The sequence below is a fragment of the Salvelinus namaycush genome, chromosome 9, assembly GCF_016432855.1.
Source record: "Salvelinus namaycush isolate Seneca chromosome 9, SaNama_1.0, whole genome shotgun sequence".
Lineage (NCBI taxonomy): Eukaryota > Metazoa > Chordata > Actinopteri > Salmoniformes > Salmonidae > Salvelinus > Salvelinus namaycush.
In genome coordinates, this window is record NC_052315.1 from 46,229,769 (window position 1) to 46,252,524 (window position 22,756).

At 44.6% G+C, this 22,756-nt stretch overlaps 1 protein-coding gene across 1 annotated transcript in view; it reads left to right on the plus strand.

Moving 5' to 3' along the window:
- Positions 1-9,607, plus strand: part of LOC120053516 (metallophosphoesterase MPPED2-like) — a 45,507-nt gene extending 35,900 nt beyond the window's left edge. Inside the window, exons 4-6 of the mRNA XM_039000649.1 lie at positions 6,028-6,143; positions 8,756-8,869; positions 9,257-9,607. Of these exons, the coding sequence (XP_038856577.1) occupies positions 6,028-6,143; positions 8,756-8,869; positions 9,257-9,366 (340 nt within the window). The 3' untranslated portion in view covers positions 9,367-9,607. The remainder of the gene's footprint in view (positions 1-6,027; positions 6,144-8,755; positions 8,870-9,256) is intronic.
- The last annotated feature ends 13,149 nt before the right edge of the window (positions 9,608-22,756 follow it).

Consider the following 22,756-nt stretch of genomic DNA (forward strand, 5'->3'; position numbering starts at 1 on the left):
CCAGGAGCGGTGGATTGAGGAGGCAGCACGTAAGAGAGGCTGGAAGCCCGAGAGGCTCACCCAAAAATTTCTTGGGGGGGGGGGGGGTGGCTAAAGGGGAGTGTGGCGAAGCCGGGTTGGATACCTGAGCCAACTCCCCGGGCTTACCGTGGAGTGAGAGGGCGTCGTACTGGTCAGACACCGTGTTATGCGGTAAAGCGCACGGTGTCCCCAGTACGCGTGCTTAGCCCAGTGCGGGCTATTCCACCTTGCCGCACTGGTAGGGCTAGGTTGGGCATCGAGCCGGGTGCCATGAAGCCGGCCCAACATATCTGGCCTCCAGTACGTCTCCTCGGGCCGGCGTACATGGCACCAGCCTTACAGGTGGTGTCCCCGGTTCGCCTGCATAGCCCAGTGCGGGCTATTCCACCTCGCCGCACTGGGGGCTACGGGGACCATTCAACCTGGTAAGGTTGGAGAGGCTCGGTGCTCAAGAGCGCGTGTCCTCCTTCACGGTCCGGTATATCCGGCGCCACCTTCCCGCCCCAGCCCAGTACCACCAGTGCCTACACCACGCACCAGGCTTCCAGTGCATCTCCAGAGCCCTGTTCCTCCTCCCCGCACTCGCCCTGAGGTGCGTGCCCTCAGCCCGGTACCTCCAGTTCCGGCACCACGCATCAGGCCTATAGTGCGTCTCAGCCGGCCAGAGTCTGCCGTCTGCCCAGCGGTGCCTGAACTGCCCGTCTGCCCAGCGGCGCCTGAACTGCCCGTCTGCCCAACGCCGTCTGAACTGTCCGTCTGCCCAACGCCGTCAGAGCTGGCCGTCTGCCAAGCGCCATCGGAGCCATCCGTCTCCCCAGCGCCATCTGAGCCATCCGTCTCCCCAGCGCCATCTGAGCCATCCGTCTCCCCAGCGCCATCTGAGCCATCCGTCTCCCCAGCGCCGTCTGAGCCATCCGTCTGTCCCGAGCCGTTAGAGCCGCCCGTCTGTCCCGAGTCGTCAGAGCCGTTCGTCAGTCAGGAGCCGCTAGAGCCATTCGTCAGTCAGGATCTGCCAGGGCCGCCAACCAGACAGGATCTGCCAGAGCCGCCAACCAGACAGGATCTGCCGGAGCCGACAGTCAGCCATGAGCGTCCAGAGCCGTCAGCCAGTCATGAGCTGCCCTACAGTCATGAGCTGCCCTACGGTCATGAGCTGCCCTACGGTCATGAGCTGCCCTACGGTCATGAGCTGTCCTACAGTCATGAGCTGTCCTACAGTCATGAGCTGCCTTACAGTCATGAGCTGCCCTACAGCCATGAGCTGCCCTACAGTCATGAGCTGCCCTACAGTCATGAGCTGCCACTCAGTCCGGAGCTGCCACTCAGTCCGGAGCTGCCACTCAGTCCGGAGCTGCCACTCAGTCCGGAGCTGCCACTCAGTCCGGAGCTGCCACTAGTCCGGAGTTGCCCCTCTGTCCTGAGCTACCTCTCTGTCCTGAGCTACCTCTCTGTCCTGAGCTACCTCTCTGTCCTGAGCTACCTCTCTGTCCTGAGCTACCTCCAAAATCATGTGGGGGCCTTGGGGAGGATTTTTAGGCTAAGGTCGTGGGCGAGGGTCGTCACTCAAAGGACGCTAAGGAGGGGGACAAAGACAGTGGTGGAGTGGTGTCCTCGTCCACCGCCGGAGCCGCCACCGCGGACAGATGCCCACCCAGACCCTCCTCTTGAGTTGTAGGGGTGCGTTCGGAGTCCGCACCTCAGGAGGGGGGTACTGTAACGTCCTGACCAGAGTTATTATGTGTTTTGCTTGTTTAGTGTTGGTCAGGACGTGAGCTGGGTGGGAATTCTATGTTGTGTGTCTAGTTTGTCTGTTTCTATGTCCAGCCTAATATGGTTCTCAATCAGAGGCAGATGGTAATCGTTGTCCCTGATTGAGAATCATATATAGGAGCCTTGTTTTGTGTTGGGATTTTGTGGGTGTTTGTTTCCTGTCTCTGTGGTTGTCTGCACCAGATAGGTCTGTCTCGGTTTTTGCACATTTTGTTATTTTGTATGTTGTTTGTAGTGTTTCACTTGCTCTTTTATTAAACATGTTGAACACTAGCCGCGCTGCACTTTGGTCCTCTCCTTCACCTATGGAAGAAAGCCGTTACATGATCAGAATTCAGGTGATTGGGATCTGGAGAGTGGGTTGCGTTCAGGGGCTCTATGTGTTTGAGAGTGTGAGCTGGAAGTAGACGTTACATTAGGTTAGACACTGATCTAATATGACTTACTTAAATTATATCCAAATAAAGAAATTAAAGTCCACTCTGTCCCCATCCATCCAACAACAAAAGGCACAAAAATGGCTGTGCTACGTTGCCAAAATACTTTGGGATTTTATTTGGGGGGAGAGAGCGAGAGATGCAGGTCATGTTATACCATTAGAAAAAAACAGTATCATCCACAAAGGAGCAAAACTAAATTCAACTAATGAGCTAAATAAAATGGAAAAATAATTACGAATAAAATCTGATAAAGTACGATCCCAAACAAATATTACAACCTATATTAAGGAACTGCTCCTCCTGCTTCTCTCTTTTGATGCTTATTTTGTGGGTGGACGCATCAAAGTGTACCTCCTATTTTTAAAGGTGGCAAAGTGGTCAATGACACTATTGTGGCTTAGTGGCCTAAGCACTTCACCCTCAATGGACATGGCTGCAAGATTTGCAAGCCTTTTCTGACCCATTGTCTTATGCAACCAGGATCGCAGCCGGCGCAGTGCACTAAAGGACCTTTTACCGGAGCAGCTGCTCACAGGAATTGTGAGGGCAACCTGAATGATTTCCTTCAGAGAAGGAAACATATCATCATCCAGGAGGTTATGCACAGCAAGCATATCTTTGGGAGGACATCCGGCCTCTCCGGGCAAGAAAGTTTCTGGCCACCAACATCTCTTCTGTTATAACATCAATACCGTAGTGCTTGGCAAACTCAGTTAAGCATGATGTATCAAGGAAGTTGGGGCTGCATGCCTGTATGCCTTTGAGCAGACCTGCATCTACAGTCGAGAATCCTTCTTGTCCAAGCAGGGGAGCAACAACTCTGTTTTCATTGTTTGGGATCCCTGACAATTCTCTACCTAAACCCAAGGAGGCCTCCACCACACAATCTCTCTTTGTTTGCACTTTCTTGCTGCATCTGCCTCTGGAATATTGTGAATTTCACCGAGTGCTTTGGTTCTGTCATAAAGTTCTGTGGCAAATGCATCTGTGTGTTTGCCTATCAGTGTGTCACATACGCATGTTTGCCGAAACAAGCTTCTCCCAGGTCTCCAGTCTCTTTCTGGAGGAGCTTATGTAGTCCCTCAGTTACAGAAAGAAGAGACTGAAACATCAGTAAGAAATACACGGTGGAGAACTGAACACTATGCTCCACTGTGGCTAAAGCCCCCCTAAAATAGGCCTAGCGACGTCCCTGCTATTTACTGTGCTTTGATTTGACAACTGAACAAGCGTGGACTAGTTTATAAAAAGGGTCAAACTGAACGAATAAAGTACATCTATAACCCTTTGCCATTCATAAATCATGCAATGTGTTTATATCCATGATATCGCATCGGGACAAGTAAACCAAAGGATTTCCTAGGTTTCCTTTCCTAGGATGTTGGGGCTTGCCGGACAGTGATGCTAAAGTGTGTGTCTCGTCAGTCGGTGTAGCCTATCGAATCGGTGAGAACCATCAATTTGGCTCCCTACTATGGATAGGCTACTGGTAGGCTTAGGCTTGTTGGTGATTTTATATGTAGATAAATGATGAAAACATTTTATGAAGATGGTGAATCGTAACTACACCAATAGGTGGTGGAGAGCCTCATTCTGGTCCAACACAGAATCCAGGCATTAAAATGGAATTCAACAATATTCCCAAAATGTATTGACCTAAATTCAACAACTTTCTGAAGGGGCAACGAGAATGTCCGTGTGTGCAGTTCGCATGTCTACCACTTTGTGTATTGATGCTAATGAAAACAGTCCTCTGGTAGATGGAAAGGCTTTCCTGAAAACCTTCTCAATTACATGCTAGCCTATGCTTACCATGATGTCAAATAATCAATGATATCATTATTATTTTCATCAATCCAGTGGGTATTTATTTTGCGAAATCTACCATCACGTGTGCTGCAAAAACACCACTAAACAACTTATAAGTAAATCTGTAAATAAGACTTTAATCTCGAAGACAGGTTAAAGGTTTAAGGTTCTCTTACTTAGAAAATATTTTCTGATTCTCATAGGTGTACACCCAGATGATATGCCCCCAAAATAACATCACACTGAATTTAAAAATGTTCAGTAAAGTCAAGTCTTTCTACACCAATAATACAACAACAACAAATCCAATCTGGGAGGGAACCCCCCCACCCCCCGGAAGAATTCAGACCCCTTGACTTTTTCCACATTTTGTTACGTTACAGCCTTATTCTAAAATTGATTACATATATTTTTTCCTCATCAATCTACACACAATACCCCATAATGACAAAGCAAAAAAGGTTTTTCTTACATTTTCTAATTTTATCAAAAGAAGCTGAAACATCACATTTACATAAGTATTCAGACCCTTTACTCAGTACTTTGTTGATGCACCTTTGGCAGCGATTTACAGCCTCGAGTTTTCTTGGTATGACGCTACAAGCTTGGCACACCTGTATTTGTGGTTTCTCCCATTCTTCTCTGCAGATCCTCTCAAGCTCTGTCAGGTTTTACAGAGATTTTCAAGTTCGGGCTCTGGCTGGGCCACTCAAGGACATTGCGACTTGTCCCGAAGCCACTACTGCGTTGCCTTGGCTGTGTGCTTAGGATCGTTGTCCTGTTGGAAGGGGAACCTTTGCCCCATTCGGAGGTCCTGAGCGCTCTGGAGCAAGGATCTCTTTGTACTTTGCTCTGTTCATCTTTCCCTCGATCCTGACTAGTCTCCCAGTTCCCTGCCGCTGAAAAACATCCCCACAGCATGATGCTGCCACCACCATGCTTCACTGTAGGGATGGTGTCAGGTTTCCTCCAGATGTGATGCTTGGCATTCAGGCTAAAGAGTTCAATCTTGGTTTCATCAGACCAGAGAATCTTGTTTCTCATGGTCTGAGAGTCCTTTAGTTGCCTTATAGCAAACTCCAAGCGGGCTGTCATGTGCCTTTTACTGAGGAGTGTCTTCTGTCCGGCCACTACCATACAGGCCTGATTTGGTGGAGTGATGCAGAGATGGTTGTCCTTCTGGAAGGTTCTCCCATTTCCACAGAGGAACTCTGAAGCTCTGTCAGAGTGACCATCTGGTTCTTGGTTACCTCCCTGACCAAGGCCCTTCTCCCCCGATTGCTCAGTTTGGCCGGGCAGCCAGCTCTAGGAAGAGTCTTGGTGGTTCCAGACTTCTTCCATTTAAGAATGATGGAGGCCACTGTGTTCTTGGGGACCTTCAATGCTGCCGACATTTTTTGGTACCCTTCCCCAGATCTGTGCCTCAACACAATCCTGTCTCAGAGCTCTATGGACAACCTCTAATGGCTTGTTTTTTTTCTCTGACATGCACTGTCAACTGTGGGACTGTATATAGACAGGTGTGTTGCTTTCCAATCATGTCCAATCAATTTAATTTACCACAGGTGATCAATGGAAACAGGATTCACCTGAGCTCAATTTCAAGTCTCATAGCAAAAGGTCTGAATACCTATGTAAATACGTTTTTTCTGTTTTATTTTGAATACATTTGCAAAAAATAAACTGTTTTTGCTTTGTCATTTAATTTCTCTTTATGGGGTATTGTGTGTAGATTAAGGGGAACAATTTTTTTAATCCATGTTGGAATAAGGCTGTAACAAAATGTGGAAAAAGGGAAGGGGCCTGACTACTTTACGAATGAACTGTATGTCCTGGTGGAAAAAACTGTTTCTCTCTTTCTCGCAATTTATAAAAAACATTGTACTCAGTTCTGTGTTCGTGTTTGAATTGCATGTATGCACATATACTGTATTCAGTATTTTGTGCAGGTGTGTGTAATGTAGATTCCTTTGAACCGTTTCTACAGGACACCGTGGTTTAATGGCTGGGGTTTTAACCTTCCCCGCGGTCAGTCACTACTGGACAAGTGGAATCAGGTTCCAGAGGGTATAGACGTTCTCATGACCCACGGACCTCCCCTCGGTGAGTTGAGTTCATATAACCGCCAAACACTCTATTCCACATCATAGTGTGTAGGATATTATCCCACAGACTGCTAAAACTGGTTGCACTTATTTGCCCGTATGATTACTGTGTCACTCATTCATTGCACATACTGGAAATAATTCCACCGATAGCTGATATTCAATAAATAGGATGTTAACTGGAATCTCATGCTTATCTCAACACTTGTGGTAATTCTCATTATTGTCACGATGTTAGAAATCAACATTTGAAGCATATTTCTTGGACAATTGCTGTTTTGGATGGCACTTTATGAGAATTCAGTATTGAAAAAATTCCCCTCTGTAAAACAGTATATTAGCAGATATATCAGTATAGGTCAATTTTCCCCCTCCAAAAAATCTGAATCGGTATCGGACCCAAAATAACATATAGTTTGGGCTTTAACTGTTAGTAATGGAAGCAGAGTTTGGGTGACCTTTTCCTCACTGGAAAAAAAACACGCACAACGGGCTACAAAGCCTGTGCAATGACGAGTTGGGTATTTTCGCCTCACCTGTATTTGCGTCTGCGTAGGTGGAGCCAAAAATGGAAGTGTCAAAAGGAGGTTTGGGGGAGAGTATGCTAATTAACCTTTCCACATGAAGTATAATTACATGAATGTACTGAGAAGACTACGAGATAAGAATAAAACAGGGACAATAATGGTAGATGATGAATAGTCCAGAGTAGGCCATCATAGGCCCATGCTTTAAATGAGGCTGGTCTTGTTGCCTATGTTTTTAATATTTAACTAAAATAATATTATTGTCTGTGTATTATATTGTTAATGTCTAGCCTACTTTGAAGCTATTACCAGTAAAAAAAATCTCTAATCAAATTTATTTATATAGCCCTTCGTACATCAGCTGATATCTCAAAGTGCTGTACAGAAACCCAGCCTAAAACCCCAAACAGCAAGCAATGCAGGTGTAGAAGCACGGTGGCTAGGAAAAACTCCATAGAAAGGTCAAAACCTAAGAAGAAATCTAGAGAGGAACCAGGCTATGAGGGGTGGCCAGTCCTCTTCTGGCTGTGCCGGGTGGAGATTATAACAGAACATGGCCAAGATGTTCAAATGTTCATAAATGACCAGCATGGTCAAATAATAATAATCACAGTAGTCTAGAGAGTTGAAAACAGCAGGTCTGGGACAGGTAGCACGTCCGGTGAACAGGTCAGGGTTCCATAGCCGCAGGCAGAACAGTTGAAACTGGAGCAGCAGCACGGCCAGGTGGACTGGGGACAGCAAGGAGTCATGTCAGGTCGTCCTGAGGCATGGTCCTAGGGCTCAGGTCCTCCGAGAGAGAGAGAGAGAGAAAGAGAGAATTAGAGAGAGCATACTTAAATTCACACAGGACACCGGATAAGACAGGAGAAGTACTCCAGATATAACAAACTGACCCTAGCCCCCCGACACATAAACTACTGCAGCATAAATACTGGAGGCTGAGAGAGGAGGGGTCAGGAGACACTGTGGCCCCATCCGATGATAACCCCGGACAGGGCCAAACAGGAAGGATATAACCCCACCCACTTTGCCAAGGCACAGCCCCCACACCACTAGAGGGATATCTTCAACCACCAACCATCCTGAGACAAGGCCGAGTATAGCCCACAAAGATCTCCGCCACGGCACAACCCAAGGGGGGGCGCCAACCCAGACAGGAAGATCACGTCAGTGACTCAACCCACTCAAGTGATGCACCCCTCCTAGGGACGGCATGAAAGAGCACCAGTAAGCCAGTCCCTGTAATAGGGTTAGAGGCAGAGAATCCCAGTGGAGAGAGGGGAACCGGCCAGGCAGAGACAGCAAGGGCGGTTCGTTGCTCCAGAGCCTTTCCGTTCACCTTCACACTCCTGGGCCAGACTACACTCAAACATATGACCCACTGAAGAGATAAGTCTTCAGTAAAGACTTAAAGGTTGAGACCGAGTCTGCGTCTCTCACATGGGTAGGCAGACCATTCCATAAAAATGGAGATCTATAGGAGAACGCCCTGCCTCCAGGTGTTTGCTTAGAAATTCTAGGGACAATTAGGAGGCCTGCGTCTTGTGACCGTAGCGTACGTGTAGGTATGTACGGCAGGACCAAATCGGAAAGATGGGTAGGAGCAAGCCCATGTAATGCTTTGTTGGTTAACAGTAAAACCTTGAAATCAACAGGAAGCCAGTGTAGGGAGGCTAGCACTGGAGTAATATGATCACATTTTTGGGTTCTAGCAGCCGTATTTAGCACTAACTGAAGTTTATTTAGTGCTTTATCCGGGTAGCCGGAAAGTAGAGCATTGCAGTAGTCTAACCTAGAAGTAACAAAAGCATGGATTAAATTTTCTGCATCATTTTTGGACAGAAAATGTAATGTATTGCCTATGTTCCATTCAAACATTCACAGCACAGTAACACATTGTTTTGTAATGTAATTCCGAACAGCGTTAAGACAGGGGAAAATGTTGCCCTTAGTTTGTGCCTGACTGGTCTCACTACATGTTATAAATGAATTGTTGTTCAATGTATTTTCGTTACAAATGTATCTTTCTTATGCTTAATCCAGTGTGTGTTAATCAATCTATTGGTGTGGTTTGGGACAGGTTTCCGTGACTGGGTCCCCAAGGAGCTCCAGAGAGTGGGCTGTGTGGAGCTGCTGAACACGGTACAGCAGAGGGTCCGACCCAAGCTCCACGCCTTCGGTGGCATCCACGAGGGTGAGTTTTCTGTACCCTGTCCTCCATAGTCCTGGTTCTACGCAATAGCAGATTGGTAGAGTACTGACGTACAGCATCCATATTGTATTGTATTTGTATTTATTATGGATCCCCATTACATTACTTTTGCTGGACCCCAGGAAGAGTAGCTGCTGCCTTGGCACCTACTCTTCCTGGGTGGGGTCCAGCGAAATTTAGGCAGTTTACACAATTATAGGAAGGAGTCCAATTTCAGGCAAAACACTTCCTAACATGGATGCTGTACTAGGGTGACACTTAATACTGTATCAGTGGGGGCTATCCTGTGCCATGCATCTCTGGCTTAACAGACCTGTTATTGTCTCTTTTTTGACTCTGGTGTCTTATTTCTCTGTCCTCTGTCTGCAGGGTACGGCATTATGACGGATGGATGCACAACTTTTATCAACTCCTCCACCTGTACAGCCAGTTTCCAGCCCACCAACCCCCCCATCATATTCGACCTGCCCAACCCATAGAGCATCGGAAATAAACCAGCATTTTTTTAATCAAATGAGTTGTACTAAATGTTCATCTTCAAGATATTTGGCTTTTGTAAAAATGCTTGTAAAAATGCATGAAAATCTGATTCTGGTAATGAAATTATGAACTTTGTAAAATATGAAATATTTTCCAATTGTTTGCATTTGCTGCAATAACTGGTTTTCTGTGCCATTTGTCATTCTTTGTTTTCTCTCTGAAGACGTACAGTTGAAGTTGGAAGTTTACATACACTTAGGTTGGATTCATTAAAACTTGTTTTTCAACCACTCCACAAACTATAGTTTTGGCAAGTCGGTTAGGACATCAACTTTGTGCATGACAAGTCATTTTTCCAACAATTGTTTACAGACAGATTATTTCACTTATAATTCACTATCACAATTCCAGTGGGTCAGAAGTTTACATACACTAAATTGACTGTGCCTTTAAACAGCTTGGAAAATTCCAGAAAATGATGTCATGGCTTTAAAAGCTTCTGATAGTCTAATTGACATAATTTGAGTCAATTGGAGGTGTACCTGTGGATATATTTCAAGGCCTACCTTCAAACTCAGTGCCTCCTTGCTTGAGATCATGGGAAAATCAAAAGAAATCAGCCAAGACCTCAGGAAAAATTATTGTAGACCTCCACAAGTCTGGTTCATCCTTGGGAGCAAACACCTGAAGGTACCACATTCATCTGTACAAACAATAGTACGCAAGTATAAACACCATGGGACCACGCAGCCATCATACCGCTCAGGAAGGAGACGCATTCTGTCTCTTAGAGATTAATGTACTTTGGTGCGAAAAGAACAACAACAGCAAAGGACCTTATGAAGATGCTGGAGGAAACGGGTACAAAAGTATCTATATCCACAGTAAAAGGAGTCATATATCGACATAGATCGTACTTTTTGTAGAAATGTCCTCTGGTCTGATGAAACAAAAATAGAACTGTTTGGCCATAATGACCATCGTTATGTTTGGAGGAAATAGGGTCATGCTTGCAAGCCGAAGAACACCATCGCAACCGTGAAGCATGGAGGTGGCACCATCATGTTGTGAGGGTGCTTTGCTGCAGGAGGGACTGGTGCACTTCACAAAATAGATGGTATCATGAGGGAGGAAAATTATGTGGATATATTTGAAGCAACATCTCAAGTCATCAGTCAGGAAGTTAAAGCTTGGTCGCAAATGGGTCTTCCAAATGGACAATGACCCCAAGCATACTTCCACAGTTGTGGCAAAATGGCTTAAGGACAACAAAGTCAAGGTATTGGAGTGGCCATCACAAAGCCCTGACCTCAATCCTATAGAAAATTTGTGGGCAGAACTGAAAAAGTGTGTGAGAGCAAGGAGGCCCACAAACCTGACTCAGTTACACCCACTCTGTCAGGAGGAATGGGCCAAAATTCACCCAACTTATTGTGGGAAGCTTGTGGAAGGCAACCCAAAACGTTTGACCCAAGTTAAACAATTTAAAGGCAATGCTACCAAATACTAATTGAGTGTATGTAAACTTCTGACCCACTGGGAATGTGATGAAAGAAATAAAAGCTGAAATAAATCATTCTCTACTATTATTCTGACATTTCACATTCTTAAAATAAAGTGGTGATCCTAGCTGACCTAAGACAGGGAATTTTTACTAGGATTAAATGTCAGGAATTGTGAAAAACTGATTTTAAATGTATTTGGATAAGGTGTATGTAACCTTTCGACTTCAACCGTATACGCTTTTTGTCTGACAGGCAAGTACACTGCCTGACAGTAATCGTACCCTCTACATCAGCAATACTTGACCTCATGACAATAATAGAACATGCATTTGGCATTGTAACAAAAGTTATTTGGTCTCTGTTAAAGCCCTGTGTATTGTTGAAAATGAAACATTTTGAATATATGAAATGTTTCCAGTTATTATATACGGTAGTCCCTTGGGCTCTCACATTTATTTTGGAAAAGTATGTACCGGTACATCATCTACCTTGATCTGGGTTACATTCAACAGGACGCAACATATTATGTATATTCTCAAATGTCCCCATCTTCCATGGAGTACATGTGAATTGGTGTTTGTGTGAATTTATATAGGCCCACTAAAGCCTTTCAAAAATGTATGTTACATGCTATTCAAAGCACACATGCATTTTCATCTCACTTTTATATTTTTATCGATATTCACCAAACCGCTGTTTAAATTATATTTCACAGCTGCCGACGCAAAAGTGAGTTGTCCCCTAAAATACGGTAATAAGAATTTTGCTAATTATTTTTGTTTTGTTGCACAGTGTGAAAATGCGATCTTGCTAGCACGCAAAAAAGTTGCCAACAGTAGTCTTTTGTCATTGTAAATGCCTGTTTAGTTTCCTGGTTTATGAAACTTTTGTTTAACTTGTAATACATTTAGTTGCCTTTATATGCAAATAAAATTGCAATATTTGTACCTGTTGAATAGCTATACAGTTTTGTTTATTTTACCTTATATACATGAGTAGCGCAGCACACTAAAGGAAACCGTACATTGCTAAAGCATCCCCCTGTGTCTCGCTCCATTGGGTAGAGGTGAAGCTGTATCTGTGCACTATCTGTCCTCTCTAGGCCAGACTGATTAAGGGGTGGATTCAATCTTTATCAGTAAAGTTCACCGTTATAAACAGATTGAATCAAGCCCTAAGTCTATTACTTATCCCCTGACTGACCGCAACATGGATTAATGTGTGCTCTTGTCAAGGATGGCTGTGGCCCTATGCTGTCCTGACACCTACTATTGATTGGGAAGAATTGTCAGGGTGGCCTTGGTGTTGATGGATGTCAGGGGCATGGTGGGGAAGGAAGGCTGACTGCCACCCTGTGTGTGTGTGTTTGGTTGATTGTCTCCGCTTGAAGGTAGAGAGCTGCAGAGCTGAGTAAAAAACTATCGGGAAAACACCAGCGCAACAGACGACCATGTGTACTTGAAAGGTAGGAGGCATGAGTTTTTACTTACCAATGTAACCGCAGTGTAGTCAAGATCTGGTTACCTATAAGTACAAACATAGTTATGTTTTTGGGTGATTACATGTTAACTTATTTCCAGGTAACTTCTAAACTATACACAATGCACTATTTCTCAACGTCATATGGAGGATCTACTCTGCTACATAGTTCAAATGCTAGCTCAGTAGCTTGCTCAAGCTGGCTAACGTTAGCCACACCTCATGCTTTTCAGACTTTGTGGCTGTGTTATCTAGTGGGAACCCATTAGCACGGCAGGCTCTGGTGCCTTCTTGCCTTGGGCTCAAAACAAAAGAGAAAATCATACCTGCTAGCTCCAAAAGTGTAGTACCTCGTATGTTCTCCTTTTGTTTTGTCAACTTTTTGCCATGTTCTCTGTGAAGTAGGCTACGGGAGTTTTGTAACTTTTTCCACCTTGGCTTAGTGCTAGCGCGCTAGCTGACTGACATCTGGAATCTATCTATTTTGGCCCATTGAAATGCCCGCCTCCCTTTCGCTTTGGTAGCTAACTCTTTTAAAAGTTTAACCATCAGATGGGCCCCAACCATCAATCTGTAAGTCTCTGCTCTCTCTTTGCTTTTAGTCTGCGGTTATGCTTTAGTTGTGTTGTGTTCTAGCTGGTCTCGAGAAGTATGGCTTTAGCTTGCTTACCATAACCATGGTGGATGGCTAGGCTAATAGCTAGTTGGCTAAATAGCTAACGTTAGCTACTTGACTAGCTTGCTGGCAAAGATCACTGCATATAGCTAACATTCTTTGATAGCTGGAGTTCCAAAAATGGGTTTACTTTAATGTACACTATATAAAAAAGTATGTGGACACATATAGTTGATTTTTATTAAAACACATAGAATGTCATTGTGTGCTGTAGTGTTAAGATTTCCCTTTACTGGAACTAAGGGGCCTAGCCCGAACCATGAAAACAGCCCCAGACCATTATTCCTCCTCCACTAAACTTTACAGTTGGCACTATGCAATGGGGCAGGTAGCGTTCTCCTGGCATCCACCAAACCCAGATTTGTTCATCAGATTGCCAAATGGCGAAGTTTAATTCATCACTCTAGAGAACGCATTTCCACTGCTCCAGAGTCCAACGGCGGTGAGCTTTACACCACTCCAGCCGACACTTGGTATGATCTTAGGCTTTATGCGGCTGCTCGGCCATGGAAACCCATTTTCATGAAGCTCCCGGCGAACAGTTCTTGTGCTGACGTTGCTTCCAGAGGTAGTTTGGAACTTGGTAGTGAGTGTTGCAACCGAGGACAGAGATTTCTACACGCTACGCACTTCAGCACTCGGCGGTCCACTTCTGTAAGCTTGTGTGTGGCCTACCACTTCCCGGCTAAGCCGTTGTTGCTCCTAGATGTTTCCACTTCAGAATAACAGCACTTACAGACCAGGGCAGCTCTAGCAGGGCAGAAATTAGACAAACTGGCAGGAGAATGGCCTTACTTATCTCAGTGACTTTCAACGTGGCAGCGTCATAGGATGCCACCTTTCCAACAAGTCAGTGTTTGTCTATGGAGATTGCATGGCTGCGTGTTCGATTTTATACACCTGCCAGCAACGGGTGTGGCTGAAATAGCTGAATCCACAATCCAATTTCAAGGGGTGTACCCATACTTTTGTATATATAGTGTATGTAATGGGGATTGATAGACACACACAAACGCAAACAATTCACACAATGATGTTATGAAACAATGAATGTGCAAATTGACGGGATAGCGCATTCTTGAGAGACGTGTATTGTGCATCTTAAAGGCTCTGCATGGTCAATCTGACATCTGCAGTGGCTGTACAGCATTTACTGCGATATGGCCTCTGTAGAAGTCAGGTATTCATGCTTCTTGCACTTCGCAGAGCTGTTGTGAATAAAGTTGTCAAGTCAGTGAGTTTCTGTTTATACAGGATCTCCCACCCCCACCTACCATCAGTGAATCATGTCAATGCGGAGTTATAAAGAGCTATATGGAGCCCTATGCATTGTTTAAAAGAAATTGGAAGCATATGGAGCTAGACTTTGCAAGCCTCCGGAGGCTGCACAGTTGCGTCACACCCTCTATACAGAGCCTATGGACAGCATTGCCAGATCAAGCATCAATAAACTATTAGCCACACTCCCCTTCTTCCTGGACTGCACCATCCCTGCAGCCTCCGCAATGCATTAGTTTACTGAGATGGGCACGAATCAGACAGGTGTCTTGTGTGCCATAAAAATGAATATATTTGCTACTGCTCGACTCAGAAATTATTGGTCGACTAACAGCCTATCGACCAAACAATCGACCAGTCGACTAATTGGGGTCAGTCCTAGAATTAACTGGCTTGCAGGGTCCTCCATATTACATCACACCCCCGGAAAAAAAAAACTTCCGACTTGACTAAGCCCTTCTACGGAATTATGTCCAGTTTTATGTAATAATTACAAAAATTGAAAAGTGATGTGTAACTTTGCATTGGGACTTTTGATGCATATACTAATGCAAATCCATATGTTACATGTGGTTATGTTTATGCTACCTACCCTTTTTAAAAGCAGCGGGTGGGCATCCTGTTGCCTCTGACCACAGATCATCAACCATCAATTACCATCGGCCTAATTTCAGTTCATTTCCAGACAATTCTACATCAGCTAAAAATAAGAAGAAGAGGCTCCAGTGGTCACGTTACCACCAACACTGGACAATTGAGGAGTGGAGAAACATGACCTGGAACATGACAGAGTTCAGTTTACTTGAGTGGCCTGTGCAGTCCCCAGACCTCAACCCAATAGAGCATCTTTAAGATGAGATGGAACGGGCTGTTCACAGCATGAATGTAACCCTGTCCAATCTGCAGCAACTACGTGATGCCATCGCTTCAGCATGGACCAACATCCCTGTGGAATGTTTCCAACACCTTGTAGAATTCCCTGAAGAATTCAGTCTGTTCTGGAGGCAAAGGGGGGTCCGACCCGGTACTAGATGGATGCACCTAATAAACTGTCAGGTGAATGTATCTCTCAGATATAGGACAAACACTTTATCGTTATTCAATGCATTTCTATGCTATAGGGTCTGGCTCCAGCATATGCTGTACCTTCTCAAGCCACAGATGCTGAGACATAGTAGTGTGTACTAGCTAGCTAGCTGCACATGTAACCTTTATTTAACTAGGCAAGTCAGTTAAGAACAAATCCTTATTTACAATGACAGCCTACCCCAGCCAAACCCAGACAACGCTGGGCCAATTGTGCACAGCCCTATGGGACTCCCAATCACAGCCAGATGTGATGCAGCCTGGAGTCGAACCAGGGACTGCAGTAACACCTCTTGCACGGAGATGCCTTAGACCGCTGCGCCACTCGGGAGCCCAAGCAACAGTGCTTAACATAACACCCTGGCATAGCACACTGAGCCCTGGAACAAAGCATTTTGGGCGGCAGGTAGCCTAGTGGTTAGAGCGTTTGGCCTGTAACTGAAAGGTTGCTAGATTGAATCCCCAAACTGACAAGGTAAACATCTGTAGTTCTGCCCCTGAACAAGGCAGTTAACCCACTGTTCCTAGGCTGTCATTGTAAATAAGAATTTGTTCCTAACTGACTTGCCTAGTAATAAAAGATTCTGACACGCCAGTGAGCCAGTAAACATCTTGTAGAATGTTGAAAACAGAATGGTGCAGGTTGCATGGTCACTACCACAATGTTTGCATTTACAGTGTATGTAATATTTTTTTTTAAATGACACCTATGAATTATTTTCTAACATGTTTATGTCACTGCACACGTCATCTCTGTCAATGTAGGTAAGCTGGTGGAGCATGTGTGAGGTTTTGCTATTTGTATGCAGTCAAAGCGGTAAGGAGCCTGAATGTGACGTTTCTGACCAGATGTCGTCTAGATGTTTGAGGCTCCATGTGCCACTGCAAAACAACATCAACAAAATAGAGTGTGCAAATCTGTCATCAAGGCAAAGGGTGGCTACTTGAAGAATCTCAAATATAAAATATATTTTGATTTGTTTAACAGTTTTTTGTTTACTACATGATTCCATATGTGTTATTTCATAGTTTTGATGTCTTCACTATTATTCTACGATGTAGAAAATAGTAAAAATAAAGAAAAACCCTTGAATGAGTAGGTGTTCTAAATCTTTTGAACAGTAGTGTAAATCCCATTCGTTTTTGGAGGGGGGGGGCTCAGATCTGCCCCTGCCTACCCCACAACATTATGAAAAATATGAGTTACAATTACAGTATCCACACATTTTGTTATTCCATGTTCCTTCTATCACAAAGATTTAATTTACTTTGCATAAAAAAGCCTGGGATTCAATCTGATTGCAGATCTGGACAATACGCCATTTAAAGGTAATTTCCATTGACTGACATATGCAGCGTTTCCTGTGAATATGGTCTCCACGAACGTGGGAACATTGCGCTTTTTTGCAATGATTGTTTTCCCGACCTAACACCTCAAAAATATCGTACCACTCACTGTGGATATTTTTGTTGTTGTTGAAACCCTCTGGACCTCTCAATTCCATTTCTTTTCATTAGAGGTGACTCCAGGCAACCCATTTCTAGTAAGAGTTTGAGGCAGTTACATATTGTGTCCTCTGGTTGGCTGCTTCATTTGTTCATGACACTCATCACTGAGGACCCAGAGCAAGCCCCGTCATCTCAGACGGCGTTAGAGTTACACACATACAAATACACACTCACCCCACACAACATGCAACGACATAGGTTAGGGTGAAGCTGGCTCCCTCACACTCATACAATGACAGGCGTGCAAGGGGAAGTAACCCACTGTGGGAATTGAAGCGCAATGGATAACAACATCACCCAAATGTCTTGGCCTCTAGATGGATCAGTGGGGTCAGCAGGGTATTTCAGTTGGTCTAGGAAACACAGCAGGCCCTGAGGCCTAGCAGTGCCTTGTTGCAAGCTTCTACCTGTCAGAACAACTCAGTCAAATGCAGAGGAAGATTGACAGGGGCATGTCAGTATTAGTGTCCGTGTTAGTTGGTCAACAGGATGAGGAGCCTGTTTGCTTAACCCATTATTTGGGAAATAGTATTATTATTTAAAGGCAGCATTATGCTGAAATCAAGACATCAAGTGTCTTACATTCTCTGTCTTTGTCCATCGCTAAATCTTTACATTTTACCAATATTTTGTGATTGTTGTTTTAGTTAAATGTATTTTTCAAATCAATATGCCACAATTAAAGGAGTCATATACTGTGCTGGTAATCATTCATTCCGGTTTCATTCACAGTCTGTCCCCATGTTACCTTGCTTTATGTCCCTAGAGATGAACCTGCCAGAGGTGAGGGGATTTCAGATGCACAAAGAAAAACTGCTACACAAACAGAGGGACCATAAGAGGAGAGAGACAGACATCAGGAACCATGAGCCTGCTGATTCAATGCTGTGTCAGGAAGACACTGTGTCAGGAAGAGCAGGAGAGAGCAGGGGAAGAGCGTTACTGAACCTGCCTAGCTCACCCTGTCTGTTTACAAGCCACTCTGCTGCCACCTTACGTTTGGCCAATCCTGCTCAGGAAAGGATATTCTGCCCCCTTCTTGCCGTACATCTAACATGCTACTTCACTTGAAATAAGGACAACGATGCCCTCCTTTGGTCATAATTGTATAACCCTCCTTTATGCATTGGAGATGGGACAGAGAAGTTCTCAATAACTCTCTTTATTCATCAAACGCATTCTGTTTTTTCTTTTCTTTTTTTGCTATACATAAATCACTATTGATGACACAACACAAATCACTTGAATGAGCTTGATGGGTCATGTTTAGACGTCGTTAATGTATATGTAACAACATTAGTTATCCTCAGTGTAAACTAATGTATGAGCTTAATTCATTCTTTGTCCTGGAGCTCTGTGGCTCAGAGGCTCAGCTCTCTGTTGGTTTGTCCCAGGATCTGTACACTCTCCTGCAGTCCCTGAGCCTCTGTGTCCCTCTGGGGCATGGTCATTAGTACTCCTATACATCCCTTCCCAGCCCAGCACATGGAGAAACACCTCCTCCTCTAACCCATACATGCCCTGGAAAAAAACACATACACAATCACAACACCCACACACATCATATTGTGGTGGCAGAATGGGGAGAGCTGTTGTAACTTCTCAAGGGATATGTTCTGTGTTGGACTGTGATGTTATGCCTTTCATAGACCCCTGGTATGTATGCAACCTAGCACAATGCCATTGTGTTCTGGAACTGTTGCTTGTATAAAATAACTGCTGTGTACACAATATGATTGTAATTTTACCTCACACTATGTAAGGGACATGTAACCATTTACTCTTTGAGTTCTTCAAATCAAACTTTGTTTGTCACATGCGCCGAATACAACACCGTGAAATGCTTACTTACAAGCCCTTTACCAACAATGCAGTTCAAGAAAGAGTTAAGTAAACTAAAGTAAAAAATAATAAAAAGTAAGACAATAAAATAACAATAACGAGGCTACAGTGAGGGAAAAAAGTATTTGATCCCCTGCTGATTTTGTACGTTTGCCCACTGACAAAGAAATTATCAGTCTATAATTTTAATGGTAGGTTTATTTGAACAGTGAGAGACAGAATAACAACAAAAAAATCCAGAAAAACGCATGTCAAAAATGTTATAAATTAATTTGCATTTTAATGAGGGAAATAAGTATTTGACCCCTCTGCAAAACATGACTTAGTACTTGGTGGCAAAACCCTTGTTGGCAATCACAGGGGTCAGACTTTTCTTGTAGTTGGCCACCAGGTTTGCACACATCTCAGGAGGGATTTTGTCCCACTCCTCTTTGCAGATTTTCTCCAAGTCATTAAGGTTTCGAGGTTGACGTTTGGCAACTCGAACCTTCAGCTCCCTCCACAGATTTTCTATGGGATTAAGGTCTGGAGACTGGCTAGGCTACTCCAGGACCTTAATGTGCTTCTTCTTGAGCCACTCCTTTGTTGCCTTGGCCATGTGTTGTGGGTCATTGTCATGCTGGAATACCCATTTTCAATGCCCTGGCCGAGGGAAGGAGGTTCTCACCCAAGATTTGACGGTACATGGCCCCGTCCATCGTCCCTTTGATGCGGTGAAGTTGCCCTGTCCCCTTAGCAGATAAACATCCCCAAAGCATGTTTCCACCTCCATGTTTGACGGTGGGGATGGTGTTCTTGGGGTCATAGGCAGCATTCCACCTCCTCCTCCTCCACCTCCTCCTCCCGTGTAGTTCTGGGCTGATTCCTCACCGTTCTCATGATCATTGCAACTCCACAAGGTGAGATCTTGCATGGAGCCCCAGGCCGAGGGAGATTGACAGTTATTTTGTGTTTCTTCCATTTGCGAATAATCGCACCAACTGTTGTCACCTTCTCACCAAGCTGCTTGGCGATGGTCTTGTAGCCCATTCCAGCCTTGTGTAGGTCTACAATCTTGTCCCTGACATCCTTGGAGAGCTCTTTGGTCTTGGCCATGGTGGAGAGTTTGGAATCTGATTGATTGATTGCTTCTGTGGACAGGTGTCTTTTATACAGGTAACAAACTGAGATTAGGAGCACTCCCTTTAAGAGTGTGCTCCTAATCTCAGCTCGTTACCTGTATAAAAGACACCTGGGAGCCAGAAATCTTTCTGATTGAGAGGGGGTCAAATACTTATTTCCCTCATTAAAATGCAAATCAATTCATAACATTTTTTACATGCGTTTTTCTGGATTTTTTTGTTGTTATTCTGTCTCTCACTGTTCAAATAAACCTACCATTAAAATTATAGACTGATCATTTCTTTGTCAGTTGGCAAACGTACAAAATCAGCAGGGGATCAAATACTTTTTTCCCTCACTGTATATACAGTGGGTACGGGTACCGAGTCAATTTGCGGGGGTACAGGTTAGTCAAGGTCATTTGTACATGTAGGTAGGGGTAAAGTGACTATGCATAAATAATAAACAGCAAGTAGCAGCAGTGTAAAAACAAATTGGGGGGGGGGGTGTCAATGTAAATAGTCCGGGTGGCCATTTGATGAATTGTTCAGCAGTCTTATGGCTTGGGGGTAGAAGCTGTTAAGGAGCCTTTTGGTCCTAGATTTGGCGCTCCGGTACCGCTTGCCGTGCGGTAGCAGAGAGAACAGTCTATGACTTGGGTGATTGTCTTTGATGAACTGGGCCGTACGCATTACCCTCTGTAGCACCTTATGGTCAGATACCAGGTGGTGATGAAACCGGTCAGGATGCTCTCGATGGTGCAGCTGTAGAACTTTTTGAGGATCTGGGGACCCATGCTAAATCTTTTCAGTCTCCTGAGGGGGAAAAGGTGATGTCGTGCCCTCTTCACGACTGTCTTGGTGTGTTTGGACCATGATAGTTCGTTGGTGACGTGGACACCAAGGAACTTGAAACTCTCGACCTGTTCCACTACAGCCCCGTCAATGTTAATGGGGGGCTGTTCCTGTAGTCCACGATCCGCTCCTTTGTCTTGCTCACATTGAGAGAGAGGTTATTGTCCTGGCACCACACTGCCAGGTCTCTGACCTCCTCCCTATAGGCTGTCTCATCATTGTCAGTGATCAGGCCTACCACTGTTGTGTCATCAGCAAACTTAATGATGCTGTTGGAGTCGTGTTTGGCCACGCAGTTGTGGGTGAACAGGGAGTACAGGAGGGGACTAAGCACGCAACCCTGAGGGGCTCCCGTGTTGAGGATCAGCGTGGCAGATGTGTTGTTGCTTACCCTTACCATCTGGGGGAGGCCCGTCAGGAAGTCCAGGATCCAGTTTCAGAGGGAGGTGTTTAGTCTCATGGTCCTTAGCTTAGTGATGAGCTTTGTGGGCACATGTTGTTGAATGCTGAGCTGTAGTCAATGAACAGCATTCTCACATAGTCCAGGTGGGAATGGGCAATGTGGAGTGCGATTGAGATTGCATCATCTGTGGATCTGTTGGAGTGATATGCAAATTGGAGTGGGTCTAGGGTATCCGAGATGAAGCTGTTGATGTGAACCATGACCAGCCGTTCAAAGCACTTCATGGCTACCGGCTTGAGTGCTACGGGGCGGGAATCATTTAGGCAGGTTACCTTTGCTTCCTCGGGCACAGGGACTATGGTGGTCTGCTTGAAACATGTAGGTCTTACAGACTCGGTCAGGGAGAGGTCAAAAATGTCAGAGAAGACACTTGTCAGTTGGTCCGCACATGCTTTGAGTACACGTCCTGGTAATCCGTCTGGCACTGCGGCTTTGTGAATGTTGACCTGTTTAAAGATCTTGCTCACATTGGCTATCGAGAGCGTTATCACACAGTCGTCCGGAACAGCTGGTGCTATCATGCATACTTCAGTGTTGCTTGCCTTGAAGCGAGCATAAAAGGCATTTAACTCGTCTGGTAGGCTCGCGTCACTGGGCAGCTCGCAGCTGGGTTTACCTTTGTTGTCCGTAATAGTTTTTGAGCGTCAGAGCCGGTGTAGTAGGATTCAATCTTAATCCTGTATTGACGCTTTGCCTGTTTGATGGTTCGTCTGAGGGAGTAGCGGGATTTCTTATAAGCGTCCAGATTTGTGTCCCTCTCCTTGAAAGCAGATCTAGCGTTTAGCTCGATGCGGATGTTGCCTGTAATCCATGGCTTCTAGTTGGGACGACGTCGTTGATGCACTTATTGATGAAGCCGATGACTGAGGTGGTATACTCCTCAATGCCATTGGATGAATCCCGAACATATTCCAGTCTGTGCTAGCAAAACAGTCCTGTAGCGTAGCATCCGCATCATCTGACCACTTCTGTATTGAGCGAGTCACTGGTAAAAAAAAAGTAGAATTATGGTCAGATTTTCCAAATGGAGGGCGAGGGAGAGCTTTGTTTGCGTCTCTGTGTGTGGAGTAAAGGTGGTCTAGACTTTTCTTCCCTCTGGTTGCACATGTGACAAGCTGGTAGAAATTAGGTAAAACAGATTTAAGTTTGCCTGCATTAAAGTCCCCGGCCACTAGGAGTGCCGCTTCTGGTTTGTGGTGGTAAATAGACAGATGCAAATAATATTTTGGTATACATCTTATCATACTGTACTCTACCTCAGGTAGGCAATACCTCGAGATTTCTTTAACTTCTTGACGCTAGGGGTCATATATATACATATTTTTTTTAAATAACGTTCCCAAGGTAAACGGACTATTTCTCAGGTCCAGTAGAATATGCATATAATTTACAGATTAGGATAGAAAACAGTCCAAAGTTTCCAAAACTGTCAAAATATGTGAGTATAACAAAGTGAGTATAACAAAACTGATTCTGCAGGCGAAAACCTGAGAAAATATAAACTGGAAGTGATATATTTTTTAAAAGATCTGTGTTTCCTGGCTAGTCTTTCTTCCATTTAAAGGGGTATCATCAGATTCCTTTTCCAATGGCTTC